Genomic DNA, 26,866 nt, shown 5'->3' on the forward strand with positions numbered 1-26,866 from the left:
GTGGGACTGCTGCCTCCGCCCGGGGTGGTGGCCGAGAGGTTATCACCTCCTTCTCTTCAGCCAGGTCTGGGACTCTTGGAGCTTCTTCTTCCCCGTCCTGAAAAGATTATTATTATTAGTAGTAGTAGTAGTAGTATTTTCATTTCTATACCGCCCGATAGCCGAAGGTCTCTAGGCAGTTCACAACAATTCACAGGATAAAATACGGCACAAAAATGTGAATCTACAAAATTTAAAGACAATTAAGCAGCTAAAAACAGTTTCCATAGAATATGTTATTGAAATGCTTCAGAACGTATTGCTTTAAGCATCGAATGATGGGCACAGAGTTTCCCAAACGGTTAACTGGCGTTATCTCCTCCTCCTAATCCTTACCTGAAGGTGAACCCTTCCTCATGGGGCCGGTGTCAAGGGTAGGCATCGTCGGGCACTTGTCAGGGGCCCACGCCCCAGCAGGGGCCCGCTGACAAGACTCCCTCCTGAAGTTGCTCCTCCTTTCCACCACTGCATCCTGCGTGTTCGCCTGCCTCTCGCTCCGGCCCAGACAAGGGTGGTGGGGACAACGAGGAGCAGAAGAGGCCATGGCTTCCTTGCTCCCTGGCGCTCTCCCTCTCAAGCAAGCAAGCGGATAAGGACGAGGATCAGGAGCTAGGCAGCTGGCGGCAATGGTGGCGAGAAGGTGGACTCTTGGAGGGAGGTGGCCCATTGGGGTGTCTTGCCCGGGGCCCTCAAAACCTGGAGCCGGCACAGCGTCCTCCTGTACCTTTCCAGTCAAGGCGTTGGGGGAGCGGAGGGAAGAACCCTCTGGTTGTTCTGCTGTCTTGTTAAGCAGGACGTCCTGCCTCATGAGCTTTTTCGACACTGGCAGTCAAGCGCTGGACTCTGCTCCCTGGAGCTGTCAGACAGCTCCGGAAGCTACACATCAGAGACCCATTGGACCTACTTTGCAGGGCTGTTAGTATTATCTGGTTTACTTTAGAGGCTGTGATTCAATACTGTCAGATCCCCCAAGGCACCTAGTGCAGGGGTGGGGAACCTCTGTGGTGCCACCACCAAAAAGCCCATGCTTTGGATGCATGCTAATTGAATATTTACTCAGGATGGGCTGGAGCAGCCTTCAATCTCTGGTTTTCGCCCATGCTTATTTGTCCTGCCTTTGCAGGGGTGGGGCCGGTTCTTCCATTTATACTCTACCACCAGACACAGAGGGATAACGGGTACAACAAAAAGAACAAAAAGTCCCCCTCTACTCAGCACTGGTCAGGCCTCATCTGGAGCACTGTGTCCAGTTCTGGGCACCGCACTTGAAGAAGGATGCAGACAAGCTGGAGGGGGTTCAGAGGAGGGCAACAAGGAAGATCAGGGGACTGGAAACAAAGCCCTGTGAGGACAGACGGAAAGAACTGGGCATGCTTAGCCTTGAGAAGAGAAGACTGAGGGGAGACAGGAGAGCGCTCTTCAAGTCCCTGAAAGGCTGTCCCAAAGAGGAAGGCCAGCATCTCCTCTCGATCATCCCAGAGTGCAGGACACAGAAAAATGGGCTCAAGCTGCAGGAAGCCAGATTCCGGCTGAACATCAGGAAAAACATCCTGACTGGTAGAGCAATATGACAATGGAACCCATGACCTAGGGAGGTGGTGGGCTCTCCCACACTGGAGGCATTCAAGGTGAGGCTGGACAGCCATCTGTCGGGGATCTCTGACTTGGATTCCTGCATGGAGCAGGGGGTGGACGAGATGGTCTCGCAGACCCCTTCCAACCCTACTATTTTATGATTCTAAGTGACTCCAGTTGCATAGATGGCACTCAAAAGATAAGATACCTTCTCTGGCGTTTGCTCAGGAAATGTCGTCTCCTCTGTTGGGGGTAAGTGAACAACCAGCTGCTCTTCCAGAGGATACTTTGTCTCCCATGCTGGTACTGTTTGAGGAGCATTCTTCTCTGCTTCTGGGAGTGGTTGATGCTCCAGTAATTCTAGTTGCATCATTCCTCCCTCCTCTTCTTCCTCCTCCTCCTCCTGGTACAGTTCTTCTTTGCCCTTCATTTGAGCTGCTGTGGCTGTGAAGATCCGCATCAAATCAACTTTCCCACATGCCTGCCTGCCTCCCAAATTCACCCTGCCTGTCCCCCTCCTGTAACCACTATCTCCCCATCTTTGTCCACCAACTCGGACGGAACTTACTTGGATGCTTGGAGCCTAACTGAGTCAGTGGGTCATGGCTCAGGGGAGGACAAGACATCCTCCTGGTGGTGTTGCCAGCTGCATCTTTCTTGAAGTCAATATCTGCAGTGGTGGTAGAAGTGGGATCGCTCGTGTTGAAAAGTTGGGAAAGGCTGATTGTCTTATGCATGGAAATCTAAGGGAGAGGGGGTTGGGTTGAGTCACAAGATGGCACCATTTTTTGCAAAAGGGAACAAAAGAATTCCTCACCTTCCATTAGTCCAAGCCAGAATGGCCACTGGTCAGGAATTCTGGGAGTTGTAGTCCAAAATATCTAGGTTGGGGAAGGTTGCCCTGAGAAAAGCATCATTTGCAAGGATGCCTGTATGTTCCATCCCCAGGGTCAATAATATCTAATAATAACTACCAGTCCTTAAAGCCCAGTGATGCACACATACCTCTCTCTCCTGCCTGATGTAAGTTGTTTCTTTTGGAGGGTCTGAACAACTTGTTGTTGTCACCTTGTATTCTTCAGATGAATAATCTAGACCGGAAATACAGAACAAATTAAGGTCTCGAGGAAAATTCCCTTGTCCAATGGCAAAACTCTATACACACCCTGCAGCAAATTTTCTTTGTGTCTCTACCACCCCCACACCTTACACCCACACACCTAAACTAGAGGCAGCTCTCCAGGGTTTCAGATGGGGGTCCTTCCCAGTCTACCAAGAGAGTTTGTGAAGTGAACCTGGGCTGTTCAGAATGCATGCAAAGCTGGGGCTCTACCACTGAGCTATGGTCTAAAACGAAGCAAGATTCCAGTCCTCATTGTCTAAATCAAAGCAAGATTCCAGTCCTCATGGTCTAACTGTGCACCCCTGTCCTAAATTATACTGCTGAGATGAAGCACGTATGGGGTCATCAGCAATGGGTCTTTGCGTGGAAGGACTGTGAGCTATGCTCAGTTTTTCTGGGACTCCAAACAAATTCCTGGGCTCAGAATTCTTTGAAGCCTAAGTGCATGTCTTTCGATTTTCGATGGCCGACTTTCTCCCTGGCTTCTCTGCCTGCCAAACAAGCAAGTGATGAGGAAGAGGAACAAAAGCAGCTGGGGACAATGGCAGTGAGAAGGGAGACCCACTGAGGGAGGGGGGCCTATGGGGGGGGTCTTGCCCAAGGGCCCTCCAAAACCTGCAACCAGTGCTGCTCCTCTTGGAGGATCTTGGAGTTCTGTTCCACTATTTTTAAGAAGTAGAACCCTCAAGCCTGAAATCTGCAAGAAGGACATAGGAAATCTTGAGACTTGACTTCAAATTGCAAACTAAAATAGCAGCTGTGCAGACCAACAATAGGCCTGTTTACTCAGATGTCCTACTGCAGGCATAGGCAATTTGTGGTCCTCTGGGGTGTTCTAGTGTACATCTCCCATCATCCCTAGCCAACTGTGGGGGGTCATGGGAGCCGTGGCCCTCCAGATAGTTTGGCCTACAAGTCACCTGTCTTTGTCCTACTGTATGCAAAGATGCTGACTCTCAAGTAAGAGTAGCACAGGATTGCACACTTTGAAGTTTTTGTTTTCCCTTCTTGACATCAAGGTGGCAGACAAAAATTGGCTGTTTTAGGCTCTGCTTTGTGCTGGAGAACACTAATCCCACCATGAAGCCATAGCTCAGCGGAAGAGTACATGCAGAAGGTCCCAGGTTCAATTCCTGGCATCCCCAGGCCAGGTGGGGGAAGATTCCTTGCCCGAAACCCTGGAGAGCTGCTGCCAGTCAGTGTGGACAATAGTGGGCTAGATAGACTGATGTTCTGACTTGGGTCTCAAACAGCTTCCAATGTTCCTCTTTAAATCATTCCTTTATTCAAAACAATGAGGACTGGAATCTTGCTTTACCAACAGTGAGGACTGGAACTTTACATTAGCTCTTTCACCCCTATTTCTGGAGACTCTCACAGGGGCCGTATTCTATTGGTGGACATGGCGGAAGATACCAGATTTGGGGGGAACTCCTGAGAGCCAAATTTGGCCCCCAAGGCAGAGGTTCTTCACTCCTGCTTCAGATGTTTCCGACAACTCCCATAATCCCTTACCATTTGTCTATGCTGCCTAGGGCTTATGGGAGTTGTACTCCAAAACATCTCAAGGGCATTACATTGCCTACCCCTGGCACAGAGAACCAGGGTCAGTACAACAGAGGCGCTATTGTTCCTTGCCTAGGCTGTTTAGACGGATTTGGAAAAACAGGCGGGGAAAACGAAATTTGACTGAGGCAGCCCCTGCAAAGCCATACCCATAAATGCGCCTCACCCATAGCCAAAGGGGTAAGCCAAATTAGCCAGCCAGCTTTTCTACTCACACTGTGCCATGATCTCTGCTTGAGAGACCAGGGGATCAAGAGACTTTGATTCACACCATGGTCACTCCCCATCCAGACGAAGGAGCCAAAGCCTTTTCAGGCCAGGCGCGGCCGAGAGAAAGCCTCTCCCCGTATCATTCCATGCAGCGCTTGTGATGTGGTGCGATGTCATAGATCAAGGGATGGAACCTGCCCTCCCGTTCTTCCCTCGAGAGCCACCATGGAAGCTTCGTCATTGCAGGATGCAGATGCATGGAAGAAAGTCGTTTTCAGAAGATCATGTCAGATGGAGCTTGGACTCGCGGTTTATTCCATTTTTAGCATTTCGAAGAACCATGTTCTCTTCCCTCTCTCCCGGGACTATTATTATTACTATTATTATTATTATTAACCACATTTATATCCTGCCTTTTTTCCCACTTGCAAGGAATGCAAGGCCATTTACAAGTTCCTCCTCCTCTCCATTTTATCCTCATAACAACCCTGTGAGGTAGGCTGGGCTGACAGTCCACAATTGGCGTGAAGTCACCCAGTGAGCTTCATGGCCTAGTGGGGATTTAAACCCGGATCTCCTGAGTCCCAGGCCAGTGCTCTAACCACTACACGACATTGTAATACTAATTTTCCCCCTGCTGCTTTTCCCACAGAATTGCCTTTAATCCCCCCCCCCTTTTCTGGCTAGGCTACGCCCTTAACTCAGCCTCCTGCAACCTGGGGCCCTCCAGATGTGTTGGACTGCAACAGCCATGCTGGCTGCAAATGATGGGAGTTGGTCCAATAGAGCTAGAGAGCACCAGGTTGGGTGAGGTCATTTTACCTCCTCCACCTTCCTAATCCATCCAACTTTACCCACCCCAAATCATGTTTGACCACTCCTATCCTTTCCCCTTTTAATAATTATAGCCATCAAGGTTCTAGCCCTCAGTTCCCAGCTTCCGGCACCCTCATGAGACCCTGCGAAGGGCGTCCTCCCAAATGTAGGGGTTCTAGTTGATCCCACAAGCAGTGTCATCCCCCAGCCCTGGCCCCACCAATTCCAAGCAGTTGAGTGGTTTATTTGTGTGGTGGGGTCCCCCCCCCCACCCCTCACTTTCTCCATGCAAATACAAGAGGCCATTTTGTTTTAATGCAGTGAAGTGTTTTATTGATGAACTAAGGCACACGGTGCAAAAGAAGTGACAATGGAGCAAGGAGAACGTCCTAGGAACGGGATCAATCACATATAAGAAACCAATAGACAATCCATGTTTAGGAACGCATTGCTGGAATAGACAACCATGTCAACCAATTCAAGCCTCCATCCAAGTCTTTTGGGAATTTTACATTGTGGGTTTTTGTTTTTTAAGGCTTTTGCAAAGATCACATCTTTTACTGCTTTTGGACTTTGAGCTATGCAGAGATATAAAGGTTACATCCAGATCTAGCCATACTTAGAGTAGACCCACTGATATCAATGGGACTTAATGTAGTCATGGCTAACATAAGTCCTATCAGTTTGCTGGGTCTCCTCTAAGTACGGCTAAATCTGGATCCAACCCCAGGGACACAAGAAGAGGTCCCCCTTTCCCCTCCTGCAGTGGCAGACATCTTGCCACATCAACATTTCTCTCCAGTTCTCCTACACATATGTCAAGCGAAGTACAACGCAGGATGACTCATTTTCCAGTTTGATGCTGTGCCTGTGTGGCCAAATTTGGCACTTCCAAATGGCCAACGGCTTCAGCTGCAGTTGCCAAAATGTCTTACCAAACCCGACTTTTGGAACTGGGCCAAAGTTATTTAGGGAGCAGAAGACCCTGTGTCCTTACACAAATAAGTAGAATGTTCTGCTTTTACTAGGGAATTGGCAGAGGGAAAAAAAATCCCTCCTGGAGATGGCAGTCTTATTACTTATTGACTTGCTAACTTGGATTAAAGGAGTCCCACTAGATGGCAGCCAAAGTTTGGGTTCCAACTAGGCCGCAGCAGCCTCGCTCAAGTACAAGAGGCAAATGAACCGTCCCAACACCACCCCACACCCTGCGAAACAATTCTCTCACCCTGTGAAATTTTCTGTGCCAAGCGTTTCTTGGTTATTTGAGTTATACTTTGCTGCCCAAACCAGATCTTCCCCTTTGCACAAGGCCTGCTGGAAGCTACAAACAAAACAGCCCTCAGGAAAATATCGTAGATCCCACCCCGCAAAGAACAGAGAAGCCCCCCCAAATAGTCCTACTCCGTCTCTATTTCCTCTGCCTCTGGCTTGCCAGATGGGGCAAATGGCCCCACTATCCAAGAGAGGGGAGCATTATGGACTATGTGGTCCACCACCTCTTCCATCAGCTCACAGGCCCTGGAGAGTTGCTCCCTGCCCTGGGCCAAGACGGAGCCAGACAGATCCTGAAAGGACCCAGCGGACACAAAGGAAGCCCGAAGATCCTCGACGTTCTGCTGGACAAGGCCCACCTTCTCCTGGAGGCTGGCGGGTAGACCTTGAAGGTTGGAAACCAAAGCCTTGGTGGCCAACTGCAGCTGCTGGGCAAGGCCATGGGAAACAGCCAGAGCTTGAGACTCCATCTGCTGTAGAGAGAATAGAGTTCACGTCAAGATTGTTGGAGGGTTGAGGCCTACCATGTGCTATTTAGGCCCATGCCCCTCCTGTAGGGATGTATGGATTGCGTAAAATACATTCTGTCTGTGTTTCATGGATTGTCAGATGCCTTATGTACCGTTGTCTGCTCACTGATGGAGTTGGATTTTCCCCAGTTTCCCGAATCTGTGTGTATGCACACTTGTGCAAATCCCCCCAAAGGCGTAAATCCTCCCTAAATGTGCATTTTCATGCTTTAACCTATAGAGAAAATGCGTATTTTCAGCTGGTGTTTTTTGTGTTACATATGCTTCTACGACTAAATTTGCATAAAATTCTGCCGAGCAAAAAAACAGTCTGCAAGTCTGCAGAATCTATGTCAGTCGGGGAAAAGCTGGTCTGCTGTGGAATCCCTGGGTTGGATTCATAGAAATTCGAACTCATTTTTTTCTGTTGCGGATTTGTCTGACATCCCTCCCCTACTGACATACGCCTTACAGTACAGACCTCAGATGCGGCCAGCATTTCATTACAGGACAAAGTAGTTCTGATGGTCCTGAAGGAGGCAGTAGTAAAACCATTGCTGAAAAAACCAGGTGTAGGTGGGGCTGCCCTTGAAGACTATTCAGAAACTGTAACTGCAACCAAACAAAAACCTGTAGGAGCCAGATGTTCGGATCATGTTACCCTTCACCTGTATCACTTATATTGGCTGCCTGAAGAGACATTTATTCCAGTCTGCATTTGGGGCTTTAAAACCATTAGGACCAGGGTATGGCTCTGTGTTAAATTCTCATCCATCGGCCAGAGAAGCAATGCTCACTGAAAGGCCGCGCCCCCTGCCTCCAGGAAGAGCATCACGGCAAGGGGGAGACCAACCTAGCCTCATATATTGGCCAGAGAAGAAACCGCTGCAGGAAGCTTGTTTTGCCCTTCTAGAACACCTAGAAGAACTTTGAAGCTAAGCATGGGTACCAGAGTTCTGCTTCTTCTTTTTCCTCCTCCCTCCCAATCCCATTTCCTCTTGTGTCATGTCTTTTAGACTGCGAGACTGTAAACACGTTAACTTTGTATTGATATCTGTCTACTATCTTTGGTTAAATGATTGTTTGGTAATGGTCTGATGACTATGTACAAATAGATCTGCTCTTATCATTTATTGATAGCTTATGACTTGATGGCCTTGTAGGCCCCTTCCAACCCCACTATTCTATGATTCTATGATTCCATGATACAAATTTATAAGGACTTTGAAACTAAGAGCTGGCACCTGAGTTGTGCTTTCTTCCTCCTCCCTCCCAATCCCGTTTCCTCTCGTGTTGTGTCATTTAGATTCTAAGCCTGAGGGCAGGGAATGTCTCCTTATTAATCTTTGTAAGTTGGTGTGGGAGCTTTCTTTCGGCTGAAGAGCAGGGTAAAAATACAGCCGATGGAAGGAAATTATTGTAACTGTATGTTCAGGTTGTCGTAATATTGTAAGTCGCCTTGTAAGGGCAGTCCACCCTGAAAGGCGGGCTAAAAAGGTGGTGTAGTGGCAAGAGTGTTGGACTAGGAGCTGGGAGATCCGGGTTCTAGTCCCCACTCAGCCATGGAAGCTCACTGAGTGACTTTGGGCCAGTCACACACTCTCAGCTTAACCTACCTTACGGGGTTGTTGTTGTGAGGATAAAATGGAGAGAAGGATAATGTAAGCTGCCTTGGGTTCCTTGCAAAAGGAAAAAGGCGGGATATAAATGCAATCAATCAATCAATCAATCAATCAAAACAAGAATTAGGGCTGGCTGGGAGTTATAGGACTTTGTTCTGTCCAAACATGCACAGGATTGCACCTTTAATCTCTTAAACAAACAAACAAACAAACAAACAAGATTTTAAGGCTGGATATTCTCATGGAGAGAGTTTTTTGTTTTCAGAGCATGGATTTCTCAAGGGAGTGACCCACCTCTGGCTCAGTCACATCTTTCTGGCTCATCTCCGGGGCCTGCTGTTGTCTCCATTGCAGCCATGTCTGATGCAATGTCTCTTGCCCGCTCTGGATCTTCTGATCAACCCCTTGCTTGATCTGTTCAATCTGGGAGGACAGGAGGGAGAGAGTCATCAGCAAAGCCCTTTCCGGGTTAGGCGCTTTGAGATGGCATTCACGAGTGGAGACCACATGGATGAGGCAAGGATGAAAAGTGAGACGCTAAGTACAAGGCGGTGTGGTGGCTGAGCTCCAAAACACAAGCCATTCTTCTGTAAGCTCCAACACCCATTTCACAGAAGACAACCTGATGAGGCCAAGAGGTGAGGGAATTGGCAAAGAAACTGAGGTCAAGCTATTCAGAAGGTTAGTGGTCAATTTGGAACTACAGGTGCTCATCACAGCAATTCTCGTAGCCACGTCTCCCCCAGGAGAATCCCCCAAAATGCAGGCAGAGGTGTGGATCCGTATCAACAAGCCAGTTCTGGCTGTTTTCATCTCCGCCAGGAGCAGGGCTTTGTAAAGCTAGGGGGTGTTAACGGCCCATTTGAGACCAAGCCATCTCAAAACACCTTGCATGAGGACAGGGAACAACATAGAGTTGCTGGGGGAAAGCTCAGAGGGAATAGAGGAGCCTGAAGGGGGTGATAGATGATCAGGGCCAGCCCAAGACATTTTGCTGCCTGAGGCAAAGGACAAGATGGGCCCCCTCCCAGTCCATGCACAAAATCCGTCTGGACAGGCAGATGCATCTATCTTCAACACTAATGATGAGGCGATGTCCTGAACCTGAGGGCAGCGGGCTAACTTGGGAGGGTGGGGGGTGGAGTAGGCTGCACAGCATACAGCTCTCTCCTTGAACACCTTGTTGCTGCCTCCCAGCATCTGCCAGCAGAGGCAACTGCCTCACTCTGCCCAATGATAGGGCTGGCCCCGCAGAGGATGTTGGTGACCCTGCTATTAAAAAAGTGCCGGTGCTGCATCCCTGCAAACCCTGGCCCTGCTACTCCAATTCAGAGGGTGCTGTTGTGCTGATGTGGTTGACCACAGAATGCTGGACATGATGGACCCTTGATCTGACCCAGCATGGTGCTTCTGGGGCTCTTAAGGTACAGATGGATGCTGAGCCCCAGATGCTAAATCACATGTCCCCCACCCCCACCCGGAGGGCACCATGTTGGGAAGGGCGAAGCTAGAGACAGACAAGTAGATCAGGATTGGGCGATTTTGGCTCGTTTAGGGCCAATTTCCCTCCTCTCTGGTCCCCCATTTAGGCTCCTCACTCAGCAGGAAAAAAAATCAAGGCACATCAGCCATTTAACTGCTGCAGGGCTTAATGAAAACAAGCTAAACTTGTCCGCAAGCTAAATGTGCTCTCAGTAAGACTCCGTAGTGGTTTGCTACCAGATTTTTTTAAAAGAATCTGGATTTTGAGGGGCGATGGAGGGCAGCAGGGGCTGCACTGGTGGGGATGGAAGGTTCTGCACTCGGCCCACCCCTGCAATAAATCCAGCTTTCCCTTCTTACCCCCCTTACTTATCAACCCAGACATAGCCAGGGAAAGAACCACCCTCCAAAACTCTAGGACACAGGCGTGGGCAATGCTGCCCTCTGAGCATTGGACAGCCCCCACCATGCTGACTGAGGCTGATGGGATTTGTAGTCCAGCAACACCCAGAGGCTCCGCCTGCTCTAGGCGGAAATCTGCTTTTTGCGTTGGTGCTGTGTCCTTACCAATTCGATGGTTTGGTAAAGCTCGGCCAGGACGTCTTGGGTGATATACTTGGCATCTTTCAGCTTGGCCAGGGAATGCTGGTAGGCCCGGTGATGGAGCTTGCTGGAGAGCGACCCCAGGCGCACGAAATAGCTCCCCTGCTCTTTCTGCTGTTCCACCGTGGCCATCTCGAAGCCTTCCGTGGAGGTGGCCAATTTAGCTAGAAGAAAGCCAAGAATTTTAAGTGTCTTGAGGGCAGGGAGAGAAGGAAGGAGGAGGAAGACAGAAACAGCTCTTGCTTACTCTGCTTTGTTGCATCCCCCCTCCCCACAGAGCTTGGGTCTTAAATAAGCTCCTTATTCCAGCGATCAAAGCTGGGACAGCCGGGGAGGAGAGGCACCCCATCAGCATTTTGCTTGGGGGATGAGAAGTAGTATTTTCAAACTTTATTTGTAACACACAGCTTATTGGAAGGATTGGGGTTGCAAGACATCAAAAACCCTTCAGTCATTGCTCCCAGCGGAAACGTGAGCGGGAGCACTCCTATTAACATTAAGAATGGGTGCCGAGGTTTTCTCCTTCTCCCTTCCTGTCCCTTTTTCCTTTTATGTGGTGTTTGTTTAGATTGCAAGATTGAAGGTGGGGACTACCTTGTTTCTACTGACTCAGAAAGGTAAGCTTTCCTGGGGAGATGCCAGGAGTTGGAGCTCAAAACATCTGGAGGGTACTAGGTTGGGGAAGGCTAGTCTATAGATCAGGGGTGTAGCAGCTCAGGCCTGACGGACAAATCCAGCCCTCCTGGAAGTACAAATCCGGCTTCCTGGGGCTTCCTGACTGTTTTTGCAGGTTTTTCCCCATTCGAAGGTTGAAATGCCTCTCAAGGCTTAGTTCCTGGCACTTGGAACTTTAAGCTTAAATATGCTGGTATTTTTAGATCTTAAATACTTGAATACAGAAATAGCAAGCGGCCCAGTTCACAGGGCAGTTCAGGATTCCAGAGCTCACCTGGAGCCCTATTAAAGGGGCACACAGAACACATACAGCACAGGCACTGGCAGATGTTAACTCCAGTTCCCGAGGGACTGTGATTCCATTCTCGGTTTTAGTTTCAACCAACCAAAACTCTAAAGGTGCTATCCAAGGTGCTGAACTCATTTTGGTGGGGTAAAGTTCAGCACCTTGGATGGCATATGTAGAGCTTTGGGTGGTTGTAACTAAATCCCAGAATGGACCACAGCCCTTCTGGAACTGGAGGCACCAGCTGCCACTGGGTACAGGCAAGTCATCTTGGGCAATAGGCCATGGCTAAACTATCCCTGTACTTCTAGCCTGCCAGAGCTTTCAGCCCCCGTTCCGCCCTCTCAACTGCCTCCATTAAAATGCCGAAAGCATCATAACCATCTCACCCAATTCTTCATCTGTCATCGGAAGATAATGGTCAATCAGCTTGTCAGATTTCCAGAGTACAGCATCCATGCCACTCGCTACCATCTGCCCCACTGATGACACTGTGTTGACGCTGCTGGAGACAGCTGCCAGGGTCATCCCCATGCCCTCTTGGACTGCTGACCGGGTCATCTCCACGCCCCCTTGGACTGCCCCCTTGGTTTTATCCACCATCCCAGTCACTGTGCTGGTGACAGCATCCTTGGCCCCAGAGACGGTACCGCTGATTGCATCCTTCGCCCCTGTCACTGTGGACGTCACCAGATCCTTGGTGCCTGAGATAATCTGGAAGACCATTTTGTACAACAGGTTTTTTTCTTCAAAGTTAACAATGAACAGTAGCAAATCCAATTACACCAGATGTGAATCAATTTCTTTGCAGTCTTTCTGATCACTCAGGATTTGTGTTTGGTACAAGCAAGATGATCTGATATAGTTATCACTCATCACCCTAACAGATCACGCTACAGAGGTCAATGTGTCTTAGGAGGCCATCTGGTATTCTTCTCAATATTAGCGAATTCAATAAATGAATACCATATTCCATTAAAAGTGTCATTTTCTACTTGGCCTCTTTGTACCTGAAGATGTTTAGTGAGTTTCTCCATCAGTGCAAGGTCCCAAATTTTCTGTTTCCATAGGGTAAGAGAAAGTTCATTTGCTCATTTCCAGTTGGCAGCTATGATCAACCTGGCTGCTATCCAGGAAAACATCAGGTGCTCTTTATGTCTTATTTGTGTATTAGAGTCCACACAAAGAGATAGCGGTCTCAGGCTTGGTTCGGATGATCAGCTGGGGAAACAACGCAGCTTCGGTTGCCGATTGCACAACTAGGATTACCTAATTATCCACAGTGCTGTGGGTTGCTATGTAATCTGAACCTGTCACGTGGCATGAGTGTAATGACTTTTCACCCACCTACAACCCCTACTGCAAGCCATGGGTTGCAGGGTGGGTGAAAAGTCGCTATGCGCCAGGTTCGGATGACACGGCAACCTGAGACTAGGGATGGATTGTATAAAATCTGTTCTATGTTTCACAGACTATCAGTTGCCTTTTGTCCATTGTCTGCCCATCAATGGAATCGGATTTTTTAAAAATGTCTGAATTTGCACAAATTTGCAGTTGCACAAATGCAAATTTGCATGTGCAAAAATGGTGAATTCCACCGAAATACAAAAAATCCCCCCAAATGAGCACTTTCATGCTTTATCCTAGGGGAAAATGCACATTTTGGATGCTTAAAAAAAAAAGCAGCGTATTTTTCTACTATTAAATTCGTGCAAAGATCAGGAAAGTTAGGAAACAGTCCGCAAGTCCATGGACTCCGCCAACAGGGGGAAAACTAGTCTGCTGCAGAATCCCCAGGTTTGATTAAAAAAACCTGAACTCATGCACATTTCTCTGACATCGCTATGTGTGACACAGCACAGGTCATTAGGGAAATCCTGTCATGGACCAGCATGCATGGGGGTGGGAGAAACAACCAATGCTGCTTTATTTCCCCCAGTGACTGTCTGAACCTGGCCCCAGTTTTGCAGATAGTGTTATATCTTGTTGTGTGACCTCACTGGCAAAGGCAAAGACCTGGACCCAAAACCTGGACCCAAAACCTTTGCACCGATGGGCAATCCCACCACATATTCTGGTGGCTCCACACCTCCAACAACTAGGGGTCATATTACAATTAAAATAGTTCTGCTTTACTGGTGTAACATCCCATCTGTGCCTCATACTGAATGCATTATTTTCCGCTCTATGTGACAGTTTTAAAGCACAAGAACAACAACCTTCTGGGTGAATACAGATGCAACGTCTATAGCAGATAACTTTGGTTCACCATGTTCTGCATGTATGAACATTGCTCCAATTGTCACGACGGCTGGAAGGAAATTAATGTTTCCAACAAGATATTGTTTCCTCTTGTAACGCAAGGTGTTTTCAGGTGGCTTGGTCTTTAACGGAGGAAACAACATGCAGGGAAGGCACTGATGTGTCCCAAAACAGAACAGAAGATATCCTCAGGTGCCTGAAAAAACTCTGTCTTTGAGCGTTTTAAGATAGAAGAAGCACTGGGCAACACACTGGGAGAAAGATAAACAGCTCCTGAGGAAGGAAAGTCCTTCTCGAAGGCGTTGGACACAATAAAAAGCTTTTTCAGGCACCTGAGAATATTTTCTCTTCCGTTTTGGTCTGTTTTGAGTAATTAAGACCCATTTACTTTATAAAAGTCCTGCTCCCAGCAGATGAAAACTCTTACAAGTGATTTGCTGATACAGATCCACACAACTGCCTGAGATTTTGGACTCTCCTTGGAGACTAGGTATGGGGACCTTCATGATTAACACCTCTGCTTCAGAAGGTAGGACTACACCATTGGACAGTGTCTTCTTGCAGGGGGAGAAGAGGCAGTTCTGCAGTGTGGTTGCTGGAAACAGAGGAAGTTTGCTATGAAGGGAAGGGATTGGATAATGCCTGTGACAGTCGCTCAGGTAGAGCCCTACTGTGCCTGCAGAAAGTCCCAGATGCAATCCCTGAGATCTTCAGATAGGGTTGGGAAAGAACCCTGTCTGAAACACTGGACAGCCGTAACCAGTCAGTGTAGACAATTCTGGCCTGAACACTGGAGAGCCGTAACCAGTCAGTGTAGACAATTCTGGCCTGAACAGACTAGTGGTACAAGATGAATTAGGGGAGAAATGATAGAGGTGTACGAATTTATGCATGGTGTAGAGAAAGTGGATAAGCAGACATTTCGCTCCCTCTCATAATTCTAGAACCCAAAGGGGTCCTCCCATGAAGCTGATTGGTGAAAAGTTCAGGACAGGTAAAAAGAAGGGCTTCTTCATGCAGCGCAGAGTTGAACTATGGAACTCGCTAGCACACCATGGAGTGATAGCCACCAATTTGGACGGGTTTAAAGGGGGTTGGACAAATTCCTGGAGAAGAAGGCTAACAATGGCTACTAGTCCTGATGGCTACATGATACCTCCAGGATTAGAGACAGTATGCCAGGGAACATGGGCGGGAGGGTGCTGCTGCACTCATGTCCTGCTTGTGGGTTTCCCGTGGGCAGCTGGCTGGCCACTGTGTGAACAGAATGCTGGACTAGATGGACCCTTGGTCCGATCCAGCAGGGCTCTAATGCTTAAGGCTGCATCCTGGGCTATCACTGATACTCCCCAAACACAAGAGTAATTCTGCAACCATTTAAAACACACACATATATTTTAAAGGTCGTTCTATACCAGGGCTGAGCAATTTGTTTTCCTCAAGATATTTGGCCTACAACTCCTATCAACCCTAGCTAACATAGCCAATGGTGAGAGATGATGGGAACTGTAGGCCAAAGCATCTGAAAGACCATAAGCTGCTCACATTAAAGTAGAGCTGAGGGGTGAGGAATCTGTGGTCCTCCAGATATTTTTTTTGGACTAAGACTCCCATGATCCCTGCCCATTGGCCATGCTTTCTGTGGTTGATAGGAGCTGGGAGTCCAGCACCATCTGGAGGGCTGCCCCTGCTATACACAAGCATACATAACCCGACTTTGATTGAAGAACTGAAAGTCTGTTGGATGTGTACCCTGATCTATCTACCCCAGCGCCGTCTGCTCTGAGCGATTATGACAAGCTGATTATGTTATTCCTTTAAGACAATCTCCCCTTGATTAATTAGGGCATTTCTTTAAGCAATTCACCCCAGCTCCACAGTTCTCATTAAGAAAAGAAAGACATCACAGGCTTCATTTTACATATCTTGCAGAACTTTAAAAAAATTCTCAGGATGCAGCACATTTTGCATCTCGTCATACACACAATCCTACTTCCAGCTCCCTGGACTTAGAGTTCTTACCTTGTCTGTTGGCTGTTGAAGGATTGGCAACTTCTCTTCTAACTTGTCCAGCCCCATGCATGCATATTCGTTGGCTGTGGAAACTGAACAAGGAAAGAATTATCCTATAAGACAGGTGTTTCCATTGTGTCCAGCTTTTGCTCACAGAGATAAACACACAAAGTGGGAATAAAATGGATTTGACAGAATTTCTTTGGAAACAAAACCCCTCTCGTTACAGCAAAATTAGAAGAAAAGCATCAGGGAATGAAAGCGTATTGGATTCTCCTCAATCAACCATATTATCTGATCACCAGTCCTTGAGTCAGACTAATGAACAGAATTAGGACAAAATTTGGGGGTATATTATTGGAACATAGGGTCAATACATCTGTTAAATGGAACAATATGGATTAGTCTCTAACATTCATTCACATCTGATTGAAATAGACACAAATACGTCAGATGGGATTGCAAAAAATATATATCATAATATGGGAAGAAACACAGAAACAATCATGAGGACTGGCAACTTGACAGTACCAATGAACATAATTTGGGAAGAGGATATTGAGATAATAGAGCAAAATGTCTGGGATAAATTATGGAGGACTCCAGAGTGTCTGGCAAGGAACATCAACCAATCAATTAAAAACAAGACAGTCCCTGCTTGTGGGTTTATAATCCAAGCAGGGGCTGACCAAAGGGTCTTTACCATGGTGGCCCCCAATCTCTAGAATTTCCCCCACCCCTGAAAACAGGTTCACAAGGCAGAACATGGGATTAAGATACCTAAAGGACAATCGAGACTAATTTATTCTTCAAAGCTTTTAACCAAATGTTCTAAGTCCTTGATGCTTTTATTTATTTTTATAAACCCTGCTGTCATTGTAGGTTGTCTTTTAACCTGTCCATTCCTTATTTTAATCTGATGGTTTGTTTGTGCAATCTGCTTTTAAGATATTTTTATGTAGTTCTCAAAAATTTGCCGCCTATCTATTTTGCTAATGGAAGCAAAAATGATTATTGCCAAGAACTGGAAAAATACGAAACTAATTACAGGTAAGGATTGGTTTACTAAACAGCAAACGAACAGCAGAGTTATTGAAAATCAGTGAGGTACTCAGATTGAGAGATGCGAGACTGAAGAATCCCAAATTTATGGAGGAATGGAAAAGTTTTCTCGAATATTGGGAAAATTATGGTATAGAAATGAAAATATATATTCCTGCTTTACTATTTCCTAAATTACTGGTGTAAAGGGAAGTGGCTGGAATTTGATGTTTAAGGTTAATTATCCTATTTTGTATTGAATTTAATGATACTACATATATAAATGTATTATGCAGGTCTTTATTCTCCCTGTCATATAGTGAATATCTCTTATATAATTTGATGTGACAGATTATTAACTTTGCATTTATATTGTTTGTAGATAATGCTTCGTGTATATGAATGAAGTATACATTTTTGTTTATGTGCAAGATAAACAAAAAATACATGCAAGAGAAGCAGGATAAGCCTATAACCAAATGTAAGCAAAAATTGGTCTGAAAAGTTGTATATTCTCTCTGCTTACTGTCATATCTGCTTCCCTGCCCCCCTTCTGTTTGGCTGCCCCGCCTCGTGCCTGGGTGAGGCATTGTCATCCTCCACTTCAGAGGGGGTAATGAGGCATAACCCCCCATAATATGAACAGGCATAAATAAACCTTGGTTTGGCCATTTTAGTCAGCCCCCCCCCCCCCCACGGAATCACTCACTTTGTGGCTCCAGTTTATTCAGTATGGGCTGGGCTCCACTGACAGCCGCAGAAGCAATGGTTTTCACCCCTTTCTCCGCCACGTCGCAGACGGATTTGACATATGGGTGGCTCTCTTTTGTGGAGGTGTACGCTGCGGACACCATGTCGTAGGCAGAGCTGACCAATGGAAGGCTGGCTACACGGTCAGCCACACTCTGAGGAGGAAATGGAACATAGAAACTGTCATGAGGACTGGTAACTTGACAGTACCAATGAAAACAGAGCAGCCTTCTGCAACCTGGCGTCCTGTATGAGTTTCAGGCTACAATCCCATGGGCCATGGTAGCTGGGGCTAATGGGAGTTGGAGTCCAGAGGGCACCAGGCTGGGGAAAGCCGATGATCCTTAATAAGTGAAGTCTGAGACAGCAGGTTTTTAATACTATTGGAGGCACCCCTGTCAGATACATTGTAGCGGGGGCTGTCAAATTCTATCTTCCCTCTAAAAACAGAGAGAGACAGACAGACAGACAGACACTGCGCAATACACAAGTCCCCACAGTATAACTAGGGATGTCGGAGAAATCTGGAATGGATTCAAACGAGTTTAGATGTCTATGAATCTGACCCAAGGATTCCGCATTGGGCCAGCTTTTTCTGAGTTGCTTCGATTCCACAGACTTGTGGACTGTTTTGTTTTTGTTTTTAACTTTCTGGGAATTGTCTGCAAATTTAATTGTACAAAAGTATGAAGAAAAAACAGACCAAAAATATGCATCCCCCCCTCAAGGCTAAAGCGTGAAAATGTGAATTTTGAGGGGATTTGTGCATTTTTCATTCCCCCCCCCCCATTTTGGGAGATATTTGTGCAAATTCTTGTTAACTAATGCTCATTAGCGCACGGGCATTAAGTTAAGGCAGATTCGCATTAATGCACATTTACACAAGTCGAATGAGAAACGTTGTACAAAACCCCCGATTCCGTCAGTGAGGGGACGATTGAACAACAGACACCCGTCAAGGCATGAAATTCAGATGGAACGGATTTAACAAAACCTGTACATTCTTATTCACAACCCTCTCATAAGGGTGTTGCTAGGCACTTAAAGCTAGACTCAAGCCCTTAAGTTACACATCTGCATAAGATTTGTATATGCCAATTTATATCTGTCTATGCAAATGCAGAAATAATTATGAGGATTGATTTAAATTTCAAAGGAGGCGATTCATACCTCCTCCAAATCATCTCACATAAAACACACACTTCAGTTAATTCGCACCGTGCCCCAAATCATCCCAAACCAATGGTAAAGATTTTTTCTCAGCTTGATTGCCATGCAGAGGATTATTTGGGGGGGGGGGTCTTGAAGCATATGGGGAGGGGTTAGCTATTCCCTCCTGAGCTGCAATCGCCTTTGAAAAACTACCCCCATTGCAGTAATTACGTCAAGAAAAAAATCTATTGCCCTCAATGGACACACAGGGCTCTGTGGAACACATCCAGGGTACTGAGAAATAGATGCAGGGTTGAGCCTGTGAGCCCAGGCCTAGCAACACTCCTAGCCCAAGTGATGGCAATGAGCCCTGAGCACAAGAAGTCCCATGACCGAGTGGGATTTGAACCCAGGCCACTTGCCCATTCCAACACTATTCATACAGTGCTCAGCCATGGAGTCACCAAGGGGGACTCTGAACATGCAAACCTAAAAGGGGACTGACAACAGAAGTCAGGGATTCTGCAGTTGCAAGGAGGGATGGGGTGGGACCAGATGATCTCCAAGGTACCCTTTTGAGTTTCCCTTAATAGAGGGACATGGGAAATTACCTGATTCCACTGATCCATGAAATCTAGTATTGTCTAGACAGACTGGCAGCAGCCCTCTGGGGTCATGGGACTCGCTTGGGGGTAAAGGTAAGTGAGATCGGGCAGCCTGAAATTTTTGCCAGCCAGCAATGATGACATTTGTCACATTTCACCCAGTGGCACTGACTGTGAAACTGCAAGTCCCCGTGCTTCCCCGCCTCATCTAGGGTAGCATCATTTTCACTGGAGCCCCATGGGAGGATTTGAACTCTGGCCCTCCTAGGTTTGCTGCCTCTGCTCCAGTTTTGGTCATCTGTTTTCCACAAGGTTCGGTACGAGGCAGCTTCCTATGCTGCTGTTTAAATCAGCCCTTTATTCAGAACCACAGGGACTAGAATCTTGCTTTACCTTTACGGGAAGGGCCACAGCTCACTGCTAGAGTGCATGTGGAGAGTCCCCCAGGTTCGATCCTGTATATCTGAAACCTTGGAGAGCCACTACAAGTCAACACAGACGATGTTAGGCAACCCAATGGTATGACTCTGCATAAGGCCCCTCAGGTTCTACCACTGTCTGATCAGAACCTGTGGTAATGCATAAAACCTGGGTCTTGCCATACTCCCAACTTGGCTAGCTGATAACATCTGAAGATTCCTTTTGTGATGGGATGTTTTATTTTCCTCTTCCCTCCCTGTTCCTTTTTCTTTGCATGTCGTGCCTTTTCAAACTGTAAGCCTGCGGGCACGGACTGTCGTGCTCAATTGATCGTTAAGTCCCTCTGGGAGCCCTTTTGGCTGAAGAGCAGCATAAAAATACTTTTACCACTTTAGAAGCCAGTACAAAACAGGTCAAGATCTATTTTAATACATGCATTAAAAAAAAAACACAACACCCTGAAGACAACTTACTTTCTGGTCTTGCTCTTCTGCTGGCAAGGCCGCGGGATCAGCACTGTCGGTGGAAGCCATGTCGAGGCGAGGTGCAGCTGAGAAGAAGGAAAATTAGAAACTCGCTGGAGTCCTTATCAAGAAATGCTTGGAGTAAATTCCAGGACTGTCTAGAAAGTGCCTGAGCAGAGGTCAGGAGATAGATAGCATTGTGATTTGTCCTTGGAGGCAGCTCTGTTTCTCAGTAGGGACTGGATGCAGGGGCAAGGAACTTATCCCTCTCCCCCCTTAAATGGCCCATTTGCAAAAAAAGAGAGAGAGAGAGAGAGAAAAGAAAAGCCACCCTCTTTACACAACTCTCTGGGTCAGCTCCTGAACTCTGCACAAGAACATTGCAAAACGGGATTGAGATTTCTTGCAAAATGTAAACAGCATCCCGCCCCCCAAGAAACAAACAAACCCATCTTCTGGCTCTTCATTCCTGGTCTGGAATTATGTGACCTGACCGCTAGAACGAAAGCAGGCAGCAGGGTGGGACACACCTTGGGACCAGATGTAAGCCACCCACCCCCTCCAATCACACTCCAAGATCCTCGGGAGAAGACCATAGTCCAAACAGACACCCACAAGCAAGGTTTCTGAACATGTACAGAGTGTAAAAACAACGTGGCTTCAGATCAGGGGTGGGCAAAGCAAGGGCTCTCCTTAAGGGAGTCCCATAACCCATCAGCCCCAACAGACAGGGATGGTGGGAGTTGTAGTCCAACAATGGGAGGGCCACCCCCACTGCCACTCTCCTGGCTTTTGTCCAAGGAGTTCAAGGCACTGTGCTTATCTCACGTTGTGCTTGCAACCCCTGTGCAGGGAGATAGCAGCTGGTCCAAAGTCGCCCTGAGCTGCACCAGGGGTGGGGTGACGTGTGCCTTGTGACCTCTTCCCAACTGCCTCGCCCCGTCAACAGATCTTCATGATTCACCCATGCTTTTTAAAAGACAGTGGTTAGAGTGTTGGACTGGGATTCTTAGTCCTGTTTACTCAGGACTAAGTTGCACTGTATTCAACACAGCTTACTCCATAGTAAATGGAGTTTAGGATGACAGCTTTAAGTAGGGACCCTTCTAAAAGGACACTGTTAACAATTATTTCCTTTATGAATGGTTAAAGGTGCATTGCCTTGCTTAAGTTATTATGGACTAACTCCCCAGTCTTCACCCCTTGCTGAATCAATAACCCCTGGGGCACTTGCTTCCATTCTTCCTCTGTTAGGCTTTTGCCCCTCCCATGTTTCTCCCTACCTGAGAGGGAGTGTGGTGTACTGGTTAGAGCACTGGATTGGGAAGACCCAGATCCTAGTCCCCCCTCTCAGCCATGAAACTCACTGGATGTCTTTGGGCCAGGAGAAAATGGAGAGATGAAGACCCTGTACGCTGCCTTGGGCTCTCTGCAAGAGAAGAAAGGCAGGATATAAATGCAGCCATCATCATAGCAGCAAGAACAACAGAAACCTGGCGCCCTGACAGCCAGCAATCTTGCAAGGAGCAGCTCACCTGTGTTAAGCTGTCTTAAGTAGGGACATTTAGCATCAATGCATCTAGCTCTGCTTGAGGCCATGCCAGGGTCTGCACTATTTGGGGGCTTGCTTGAGAAAATGCTCCACTGAGCATGACAAATCCCTGTGCCTAGAAGACTAGCATGTCAGGGACAAGAGTTCTAGCTTAGCCTCATCCTTCACATGCCAGGGGCTTTTTTTCCGGGGGCTGGGGTGGGGGGAGAGGGAACCCCCACCCCAGAGAGCCAGTGTGGTGTAGAGGCTAGAGTGTTGGACTGGGAGCCGGGAGATCCGGGTTCTAGTCCTCACTCAGTCATGGAAGCTCACTGGGGGACTTTGGGCCAGTCACAGACTCTCAGCCCAGCCCACCTCACAGGGTTGTTGTTGTGAGGATAAAAGGGAGAGGAGGAGGATAATGTATGCCACCTTGGGTTCCTTACGGAGGAAAAAAGGCAGGATATAAATGAAATGAATAAAAAAATGAATAAACCTTAGCTCAGTGACAAAACATCTGCTTTCCATGCAGAAGGTCCCAGATTCAATCACCAGCATCTGTAGTTCAAAGATCAGGTAGCAGGTGACGGGAGAAAGACCTCAAGAGTGCTGCTGCCAGTGAGAGTTGGCAATACTAAGTGGTCAAATCATCTGACCTGGTATAATGTAGTTCCCAATTTCCACTTCCTTTAAGTGGGGAGAGAGGAGAAACTGCAACAACTGGGGACTGTAACAAAATGTTGCTATTTCGAGTGCTCTTTTTCAGGATGCCAGCCATGCCCTCCTCCATGCTACTCCATTCCGTTTCCCCCTCACCCTCTGTTTTCTGTCTCCCCACCACCCCATTAAGTCAGCATTTCATGGCCAGCAAGCATGCTCAGGTCTTCATCCTGCTGATATCTCCCTCGCGTACGTGGGTGACATTGTTTTGTTTACATGAGCATTGGCACTTACAACCTGAACATCAGGTATAGAAGGACTAAAAATGACCCACAGCTGGCTGTGTAGCTGTACCCAGAAACGAGCCAGACTTCTCATGCCAACGCAAGTTGTGCCAAACAGCCGAGTTTGTGAAATTCTGGGTGTTTTGTCTTGCTTCTAGTTTTGGCAGTGCAACAACCTCCACTCCCACAAACAAGAAACTCAAGAAAGTTATTTGCTTGCTAACAGAAGCCTGTGTGTGATGACAACATGTCTTTGACAGCCAAATACAACAGCAATTCTTGCACATATTGGGGCAAAGGGCTGGTACTTTCACCCAAAGATAAATTTTGCAAGAATTCTTCTGCAGCAGGGGTGAGTCAATGGGAGACCGCCACCCTCACCACTCAAATTTACCCACTGTGGCTGTTTCATCATCTTCGTCCCAGAAGAGACATGCTTCTTTTTATTGCAGAGAGAAAATACGTTAGGGCTATTTTAAGATGTGTCAGACAGCTCAGGTTGAAGACAGAATCTCTCCAATTCTAACAAAGCTAACATGGCAGTGGGCAGTGAATAACACAAGAGTACCTCTGAGCATACACCAAAGTGTATTTTGGGTATGGAACAATGATTAGCTATAGACAGACAGATTATAGAAGCCACCCCCAACTTGGTGCTCTCCAGATGTTTTTCACTACAATTCCCAACATTCTTGACCATTGGCCATGCTAATGGGGGCAGATGGGAGTTGAAGTCCAAAACATCTGGAAGATACCAAGTCAGGGAACACTAGAATACTGGATTGCTGCATAATAGGAGTCCCAAAATTCATCTCATTTTGGGGAGCTTATGCCTCATTTACTGTCCAAATTACTGTGGCTAGGAACATATAGGTTTACAATGGATCAGGAGTGGTCATTTATATTTGGTGGGAGCGGGCTCTTCCCAGAGGTGGTGATCTCCACGCCACCTTACTCCACATATGGGAGCATTGGGAGTAAGGTATAACTACTAATTTTCTTCTGAAAGAGGGGGCAAAGCAGAGAGAAAGTGTTTTCAGTTGCCACTGGAGTAGCCACGCAAAGGTGAATCTAAATTAATTTTTTTCTAGTGCCATGGCTGGCACAGGAAAGAACCAACCCGTTTGGTGACTGATGATATATATTAACCTCATTACACTTGAACAGTTCCCAGAACTCCCTGGGGGAGAAGCCCCAACAAAGCGCTATGTAGGATCTCTTCTCTGCAGCACAGGTACGCCCTTGGGATATATACTTTTTGGACTGGGAAATCTCACTTGGAATGGGAAATCTCACACTGGCAGTGAAATAAAGCTAAAACATGCTGATATTTCTTGCCCCTGCTCCTTTTCCCTTTGGCTCTGCCCACCACTGGAATGTGACCTCCGAAAGCTTCTCAGAAATGGAATTCGGCACTCTGGCTGAAAGAGTTTCCAAACCAAACCCCAGTTCTAGCCAGAGCACCCTTTGGATTTAAATGACAAGAGGCAGAGAGGAATTAAACCACCACTTAGGAGCCTGTTTTTATTGGGGGAGCAGTTGGCAAACCCCAGAAGACTTAAGGGATTACTTCCCTGCCTACACCCCCAACAGATGCAGCACAAGCCTGCGCCTCAACTTAAAGGGTCACGACTGCACCCCACAACCTCTAGGACAGAGGTGGGGGACAGGTGGGCCTTCAGACATTGTAGGACTGCAACTGTTTCAATGTGGAGTGGTATATGAAAGTTGTAAAATAATACTATATATATATATTTATATATATATATTCTCTCTCTCTCTCTCTCTCCCCTCCCCTCCCCCCCATCAGCCCTAGCTAGCACAGGCAATGGAGAGGGATGATAGGAGCTGTAGTTCAGCAACATCTGGAGGAGGCCCACACATGCTTCCTATCCCTGCCTGAGGAAAAGCACAAAGCCATCAAGGTGTCTGAATGCCAGCCAGCCTTACAAGTCAACACCAGGCACAGCTGGCCAGCATCCAAACATCTCGGCTCCCTACCCTTGAGCTGGTGTTCTGCCAAGAGGATGCTTTATACATTAGCTGAAGTAACTCAGGATTGTCTTCATTAGCTTTGCCCCAACTTAGGGCCCTCCAGATGTGGACCACAACCCCCAACACCCCCAGCCAGCCAGATGGATGGGATTTGTAGTCCAACACACCCAGAGAGCCCTATCCGGAGATGTTCGGGATTTAACCCAGGGACTTTCTGCATGCGAAACTGATGCTCTGCCTCTGAGCTACCTCCTTGGAAGCGCCACCATGTCCTTACATAGGTGCCTAGAAATGTAGAAGTTCCCAGGTTTAATCCCTGGCATCTCCAGGTAGGGCTAGGAAGAAAGGAGAGCCACTGCCAGCCTGTGTAGACTGGACTACAAGTCCCCTCTTCCCTGGGGAGGATGGGTGTTTGTCATCCAGGGCATCTGGAAGGCCAGCATAGGAATCGACTAACAGATTAGACTAACACAAGGCAGCTCCCCCAGAAAAGATATCCGATTCCTCAGGAAAAGATATCTGGAATCTACCTTGGTTAACTGTGGTGGAAATTCTGAGCTTGGTCTATAATAAACTCATTTTAGTTATGCCCTCTGTTTTGCATTTTCTCTTTCTTAGAATAGCTTTAACTTTTAGTTTAATGCTTAGTTCTGTTTTACAGGGTCCAAACATCAAGTTATATCCTGTGTGCATTTGTGTGGAGGCTTAAATGGATTTCATCTTCTCTTTTGACATGGTCTGTCCTTCCATATTTTATTAATTTAGGGTGTGATCCTATGCATGTTTGGACAGAACAAAAGTTCTACAACCTGGGCATGCTGGGAGTTGTAGAACTTTTGTTCTGTCCTAGCATAGGATTGCACCCTTAGTTTATTCATGACATTTCTATCCCACCCAATAGCCAAAGCTCTCTGCATGATTTATGAAAAAACTACTTCTATGTAGAATTTTAAACAGGTTTTATTTCGTCAGCTTTTGATTCAGTCTCTGGACTAATTCAATAAATTCTATCCTAGAACCCTAACCTTAGCCTGCAGTCCTCACTACTAGAAAGTTGTGGTCCCGTGAATGTACCAGGAGCCAAAAACAAACGTGCACATTCTTCTGCTAAACCAGACTAAGAGACAGAGCATCCTATTCCTAAGGGAGGCCAGCTAGATATTTTTTAGGAAGCCCACAAGCAAGAAACGCTGCTCCTGCTTAAGAGGGCTCAATTTCATTAAGCTGATTGGTCTCATGTTAAGTCCTACTCATTAATTTAATGTATTTATTACACATATATCCTGCCTTTTTCCCCCATCCTGCAAGGAACCCAAGGTGGCTTACATGATCCTCCTCCCCTCCATTTTATCTTCACAACAGCCCTGTGAAGTAGGTTAGACTGAGAGACTCCCAGAAATATATTCCACAACCCTGGCTAAGCCTTTTGTAAGCTCAACCTTGCCCAACTGGGGCCCCTCCAGATGGGTTCAAATGACAGGAGTTATAGTCCAACCCATCTGCAGGAGTCCCCAGTTGGAGAAGGCAACTCTCCATCATTCCCAGCCAGCATGGCAAGGAGCTTGCTGGTTGAGAATGATAGGAGCTGTAGTCCACCCCATCTGGAAGGTACATAAGAACATCAGAAGAGCCCTGCTGGATCAGGCCAAGGGTCCATCCAGTCCAGCATTCTGTTCACACAGTGGCCAACCAGCTGTCAACCAGGAACCCACAAGCAGGACATGAGCACAATTGCACTCTCCCACCCATGTTCCCCAGCAACTGGTGTACACAGGCAGACCGCCTCTGGTACCAGGCTGTGCTACGCATTCACAATCCAACGCCAAGTTCTATTTGCTTCCAAGAGGTTAGACTTTCAAAAAACCTCCAACTCACCCGCATCGACAAGCGAACTCCAACAATTGCGCC

The 26,866-nt window shown here is 47.1% G+C and overlaps 2 protein-coding genes across 4 annotated transcripts; both read right to left on the reverse strand.

The window, feature by feature from the left end:
- Nucleotides 1-10: 10 nt before the first annotated feature.
- On the reverse strand, nucleotides 11-4,604 carry LOC146333523 (uncharacterized). Its single transcript, XM_084825474.1, has 4 exons — nucleotides 4,519-4,604; nucleotides 2,620-2,705; nucleotides 2,183-2,357; nucleotides 11-2,058 (listed from the first exon to the last, which is right to left on the reverse strand). The coding sequence occupies exons 1-4, from the start codon at nucleotides 4,526-4,528 to the stop codon at nucleotides 1,778-1,780; spliced, it is 552 nt and encodes a 183-aa protein (XP_084681600.1). The 5' UTR covers nucleotides 4,529-4,604; the 3' UTR covers nucleotides 11-1,777.
- LOC146333524 (perilipin-3-like) lies at nucleotides 2,416-26,866 on the reverse strand. 3 transcript variants are annotated; one of them, XM_084825470.1, is made up of 9 exons: nucleotides 26,834-26,866; nucleotides 21,856-21,917; nucleotides 20,498-20,574; nucleotides 17,807-18,002; nucleotides 16,066-16,148; nucleotides 12,171-12,495; nucleotides 10,785-10,984; nucleotides 9,030-9,158; nucleotides 2,416-7,077 (listed from the first exon to the last, which is right to left on the reverse strand). In XM_084825470.1, exons 3-9 carry the CDS (start codon nucleotides 20,555-20,557, stop codon nucleotides 6,730-6,732), a joined length of 1,341 nt encoding a protein of 446 aa, XP_084681596.1. In that variant the 5' UTR covers nucleotides 20,558-20,574; nucleotides 21,856-21,917; nucleotides 26,834-26,866; the 3' UTR covers nucleotides 2,416-6,729. The 3 variants fall into 3 exon arrangements, with proteins under 3 accessions (XP_084681596.1, XP_084681597.1, XP_084681598.1); XM_084825471.1 differs by having other exon boundaries at nucleotides 21,772-21,917; XM_084825472.1 differs by lacking the exon at nucleotides 21,856-21,917.

Source organism: Heloderma suspectum, chromosome Z (genome assembly GCF_057233095.1).
Source record: "Heloderma suspectum isolate Gila_16-S chromosome Z, 16-S_ref, whole genome shotgun sequence".
NCBI classification, from domain to species: domain Eukaryota; kingdom Metazoa; phylum Chordata; class Lepidosauria; order Squamata; family Helodermatidae; genus Heloderma; species Heloderma suspectum.